Source organism: Glycine soja, chromosome 8 (assembly GCF_004193775.1).
Source record: "Glycine soja cultivar W05 chromosome 8, ASM419377v2, whole genome shotgun sequence".
NCBI lineage: Eukaryota > Viridiplantae > Streptophyta > Magnoliopsida > Fabales > Fabaceae > Glycine > Glycine soja.
Genome location: NC_041009.1, coordinates 38,193,989 through 38,199,997, shown reverse-complemented (window position 1 = coordinate 38,199,997; position 6,009 = coordinate 38,193,989). Strand labels below are relative to the sequence as shown.

General features: G+C 32.1%; 1 protein-coding gene across 2 annotated transcripts; it reads left to right on the top strand.

Annotated features, from left to right (window-relative positions):
* The first annotated feature begins 2,364 nt into the window (after nt 1-2,364).
* LOC114424445 lies at nt 2,365-5,805 on the top strand. 2 transcript variants are annotated; one of them, XM_028391295.1, is made up of 3 exons: nt 2,365-2,434; nt 3,197-3,837; nt 5,409-5,805. In XM_028391295.1, the coding sequence occupies exons 2-3, from the start codon at nt 3,384-3,386 to the stop codon at nt 5,462-5,464; spliced, it is 510 nt and encodes a 169-aa protein (XP_028247096.1). In that variant the 5' UTR covers nt 2,365-2,434; nt 3,197-3,383; the 3' UTR covers nt 5,465-5,805. The 2 variants fall into 2 exon arrangements, with proteins under 2 accessions (XP_028247096.1, XP_028247095.1); XM_028391294.1 differs by having other exon boundaries at nt 2,373-3,837.
* The last annotated feature ends 204 nt before the right edge of the window (nt 5,806-6,009 follow it).

The window sequence follows — 6,009 nt, the reverse complement described above, 5'->3', positions numbered from 1 at the left end:
GAATCTAATTAACTTGTACCATCACACCAGAACAAGTGTTGTGACCTTCCCTTCTCATCCTCTGTGTGACTTATAAACATCAATGGATCATTCAATCATAATTACTATAAGTATTATAAATCAACCTCAACATCACACCCTTGTTCTGTACTTTGTTTGTCAATTTGGTTATACATGTTCTTCTTTTCAAATTGTACTCTCTCATAACCTCCTGACTATTGAGCAAAAGAAATATAAATGTCTAGGATACTATTGTAACGCATGATTGCTTTTGGAATTGTTGATTGTCCTCATAAACTAGCAAAGACTTTTTAGTATACTTTGTTCTTACTCACACATTTCTCGAGGAATTTCTCAAAAGGTCACCTAATCCTCAATTGTTCTATGCCAAACACACTTAACTATGAAGTTCTTAAGTGATGGGCTACGGAAAAGTATATGCACATTGTTGGTATAGGTAGTACCAATGAATTCCTTTAAGTCACCCTTAACTGTACATTCTTATACATGCACAACCTTTAGACCCCTCTAATTTTAGTGTGCATTCAATTCGTTCATGTATCCCTTTTGCTGGAAGCTTGTCAGGAGTCGCTCCTTGTTTGTGCCACATCTCTTGAGCACCTGTGATCACTTCCTACCCTCGTTAATGTTCGGGATGTTACATGTCCACTACCTTTCGCTTGGCTCGTCCTCGAATCACACCGTACTAGAGAGATGCCTTCTCTTATACCTCTTGTAACACCTGACTACTTTCGAAATCATTGACTGACCTCATAAATCAACACAAGACTTTTCAGTGTGTTCTGTTCTCACTCACACGCTTCTCAGGGAACTTCTCAGAAAGTCATCCATCCCATAATTGCTCCAAGTCAAGCACACCTAAATACGATGCGTCCGATGCCAACACCACCAACGTTGATTGATTCATCCCTTTGATGCACACCATTTGATCTCTAGATACACGAAATTAAAATCATGAATCAGAAATTGGAGTGTAGATGGATTGCAAATTGAAAGGGAAAATAAATCTAGGAATTTGAAATGTTTGGATCTGATTAATGGAATGTGAGAATGTGAAGAACAACTTTCTCTTTGTCTTTGTTGTTGTGTTGTTTATTTTTTCTCTTCTTTCTTCGTTTTTTACAAATTAATTTTCTTTTCTTTATTCATATATTGGGTTTTATTACTATGCTTGTATGGTTTTGTTTGATGAACTAAAATAATATGGTTCTGGGTTGGACTTTAAATTGAGTTGTTTGAAGTTGAAGCAAAGTAATTCTAGGGGGGTTTTTAACCGTCAGATCATGGTTCACCACCACATTTTAAATGTTCACGATATAATTTTTGGTGGTTAAAAATTGTAAAAATATGTTATATTGGAAAAACTCATGGTAGGAACCAAAAATCAAAAGCAAAAATAGTTCAAGAATCAAGACTAGTCAATAACTAGTTGAGTGACTAAAAATAAAAATCTTTGATAATTGAGAGAATAAAAATATATTTTATCCAAATAAATACATTAAAAGATATAACAAAATTTGTAACTAACTATTTAGAATTTCAAAATTTCAAATCAGATCGATAATAATTAATCTAGTTATTCGAAATTTCAAATATTTATCTTTATAGACTAGTCATGTAGTTGAGGGACAAAAAAAATCTTAAATAATTAATGAACTAAAAACATAGTTTATTCAAATAAATAAATAAATTAAAAGATATAACAAAATATGTAACTAATTGTTTAGAATTTTAAATTAGATTAATAATAAATAATCTAGTTAATCAAAATTTTAAATATTTATCATTACAGATTATTTTTTTAATAAATTTAAAATTATAGAATGATATCTGTAAAATATATATATATATATATATATATATATATTGATAATAATTAATCTAACGATTCAAAATTTTAAATACTTATCATAATTACTTGATAATAATTAATTTATTATAATTGTAAAAAATTATATAGAAATAAATTTATCTATTTTTTCTCTCAAATATATAAGGATTTCTCAAATACTTTTTTACTTTTCAAATACTTATCATGATTATCTGATAATAATTAATTTATAATTATAAAAAAATATTTAAAAATAAATTATTTAAATTTTTTCCGCTCAAAGACTTTGTTACTTTTATTAATATAAAGATTATTGTTATTATTGCTAACTTTTTTTAAAAAAAATTATGTATATAAATTCTCAAATCTGGAGGCTGACTAGTTCTCACGTGTGGACAAGTTGGACCGCACTTGCACCACATGATTGGGCACAACCTTAACCGTTGGATGTTACATGATGAAGAGTGCAAAAAAGGAAAGGAAAATAGTTCTTTAAATTCAGAAGAGATTAAACCTTAGTTTCGAGTTTTGACTCGGTTTTCTTCAGCGCAACTGAGGAAGACGACCATGGAGTGATAGTTAGTGAGTACCGAGTTAGGGTTTCAAATTCAACTCACTGAGTCAATCTTACATTTTAATCTCCTTTTTTTCCTTCTCCCTTTGACCGGAGAAAACTCTGCTTCGATCCCTCCTTTCATTATTTTTCGATTTTCCAGCAATTTTTTTACGTATTCCGGTGGCACTAGGAGAACACAAATCGATTCATTGATCACATGATTCGGTTTTAACTTCAAAAGTCTTTACTGAAATTTTCTACTTGCTATATTGGCTTTGAATTGATTCAGTCCTTTACGGTTTTATTTCTGGCTTTTGCAGAAAAATAAAGATAAAATTTATTGGTTTGGTGTTCTAATAATAAACTTTCTTGTGCATTTTTTAGCGTCTTATGAAAACGTCATATGCCTGAACCCTGAAGAGAATATTTTTTTGCTGTATTGATGAAATTGTTTTAGTGAATTCTGCAAAAATATAAGTTTTTTTTCTTCATATATTTCAATTTTGGAAAATAGACCAGTGATTTTAATCTAGACTTAAGCACAATTGATTAACTTGTACCTTTTGGAATTGAATCGATTTTGATATTTGAGGAAAGACATTTCATTTTTTTTTACTGCACTTGTTGAATCTTGTTTTTCCTTTCTCAAAGACTTGATTTAATTAATTCCTTCTTATTTTCTGTAGTAACAGGGTTTGTTTTGTTTTGTTGGGTTGAATTGATCTCTTTTCCTTTTTGATTTTTGAATTAATCATTTTCCTAATGTAGTGGTGTCACTGCACTGGCAGGAACCACTCGCCATTTCGACTCTTGTTGGTGTTCTATATTTGGCCTTAATTCGATGACTTACTCGAACAAAAATATCTCTAGTGGAAAATATTTATGATATAAACAAAAAAATTCAGCGACTTCCCTTTATCTTCACAAAATCTTTGGCTTCCTAAAAGACTTTGAATTGGTGTTGGAGTTGGAAGCATGTCTATCTCTTTGACCCGTTTGGCATGGTCAATGTGGGGAGGGAGAGGAAAGGAGAAAAAGCCCGTTTCTTCCAAAGCCTCTGCTTTGAATTCCAAACAATCTTCTGAATGGGGTCTTGCTAAGGAGACAAAGATGGGCCCACCACATAGGAAAGTTGGAAGGAACAAGGAAGAGAGAAGAGTGGATAGAGAGTACGATGATGATGTTGTGTTGGTACCATGTGATAATGATTGTAACTGTGATTGTTGCTTGTCTGGTTCTGAATCTGATGACTCAGATTGGTCCATTGGGTGGTTGGAGCCTCTAGCCTCTGATTTTCGGAGCAATGGTGATGATGGTTTTGCAGTGCTGGTTCCTTGCTATAAACCTAGCTGCTGCAAGGTGGTGGAGGAGGCATCAAACAAGGCGCTTTTGGGTGTCATCAAGAACCTCTCCAATGAATTTTCTTCAGGTAAGTTTTATGTACACACCACTCTTTTTTTTTGGTAAGAATTAAGCACGGTATTAAAAATTTATTATACTTACACATCTTATTCAACCAATTGAATTGTATCTCCTTAGTGTGCACTCGCATTTAGCAATATAATTAATGTTTTTCTTTTCGTGTTTTATTATAGGATGATTGGCTTCTTTACCCTGTGTGTGCTGTAGAATGTAGATTATGTTGAGCATCACATCCTTGTGATTATGAACTGGTTTGGAGTTGTTGTTGATTGGTTCTTTTCTGATGAGTGGTGAAGAAAGTGGGTCATATTCATTTTAGTTTAGGTATTGGATTTGTGATTTTTGTTTGATACCTTGGACTTTTATTTTATGTTATATTGATGCTTGGTAACATGTAAGTGCAGTGGTTTTAAGGCTTCTGTTTCCCTAAATCCAAATGCTCAAGGTAGAATGTCCCCATTTTTCAATTGATGATCGTACTCGAAGGATTTATTAATTGAATGATTGGTTGATTGTGGGATAGGCATGATATGGTTTTTTTTTTTTTTCTATTTTTTATTTTTGGTTTGCCTCTCCGATTTCCACAAGTTTGGGTTGCTTTTTCAAGTTAATTTTCTTTTTCTTTGTTGTCCCTTTCTTTCTCTTTTACGTACTAGCAGGATCCCTGAACCTCTGCCTCCTTATTTTGTTTTTTCCTTCTCCTACATAATTCCAATTTTATCAAAATAAAGGTCTTGGTTGAAAATTTTACTCTGACAATAAATTTTAGAAGGTTGCATTTATGATAGAGAAAAAGTTATGCACTGAATTAACTTCTTAATTTGGGTTAGCATGTGTGGTCCTCAATATAGCTTTAGAGACCCTTTTATTCTTTTTAATTTCTCTTTTAACTTTTTCTTGAGTTGCTAACTTGAGCGCAAGATAATTCGGAAAAAAAAAAAAAAACTTGAACGCAAGATCTTCTGACCCGGGAAGGGTTGCAGACCATTAATTACTTTGGCCTAGCAAAGTTTTTAATAATGAAGAAATATAATTACATTGAGATTAATCCAAATAATATTTTATGTTAATCAGATATGTTTGGTAGATCAATCTTTTTTTTTCCTTAGAACTATTATTGCTTATGTAGAATGAACTCTTGTTTCCCATATCTTTAATTAAGGCTGGCTGAACATGGATGCTCCAAATTCAGTCATCACAAGCCTAGGACATAAGGATGAGGTTGAACTTATAAACATTACAACGATTACATACTCCAATCTGCATGAGTCCTAGAACCATAAAGGCGTTGATCCTGTTGATTGTGTAATTAAAATAGTATAATCTCCCAATTTATAATTAGCTATTTGTAAAAATCAGAAGAACTGGGAAATTCTGTTGTGTTAAGAATGGTGGAGATTCTTTTTCCTCCATATGTGATTGTGTTGACAACCATCTCATTTGCATTCATTCACAGTATAAATTTATGTTATAACTTATAACATGCATGTTAATTGCAAGTTTCTGTTTATGGGAGTATTAAACTATAAATGAGTCATCCATACTAATTTGTGAAATTCTGATTCGATGTATATGCAGCTGGGAAGAATTACATGGAACAATGGCTGGCTTCTCTTCAGAATTTTGAAGCGTAGAAAGAAAACTACATCATCTAATGGACCTTTTTGACAAAACGCTACAAGTAAATAGAAAGTTGATAAAGAGTCTGTGAGTATTATAAATCTTTTCGTACGGTTTTCAATTTTTACCATAAAAATAAAAAGTCGACGAAGAGTACAATAAGAACCGCTATGGTACGGTCTTGTCTCCAAGGTCACGTTTCTATAATTAACTACAGTAGGGAAGCTCAAATGCCTAGTCTCTTCACTGTAGATGCCACTTTGTTATACGTAGTAATAGAACGAAAAGGTAGCAAAACCATTTTGAAAGAAAGGTTTCACGAGCTATACGCTTTAAGCAGTTTAGTTTTACTTTATCTTTTGGGGCCTAATATAATTTTTTAATCATTGAGATCCGATGTAAATTCCTAGGCACTTATTATTATTTCATCAAATAGTGTTGATAGGTGCTAATTATTTTATTTTCTCTTAAACACGATTTGTTGACTTATTTTTTCTCATACTTTGTCTTTCCAGTTCTATGTAATTCGGCTTCAATTCACACGAAGTAAAAGAAAATG

Bases quoted from the DNA above. Each gene is read 5' to 3' on its own strand.
- LOC114424445 (XM_028391295.1), top strand. From the start codon at position 3,384: ATGTCTATCTCTTTGACCCGTTTGGCATGGTCAATGTGGGGAGGGAGA. The intron at 3,838-5,408 runs GTAAGTTTTATG...ATGTATATGCAG, and splicing joins CTCCAATGAATTTTCTTCAG to CTGGGAAGAATTACATGGAA.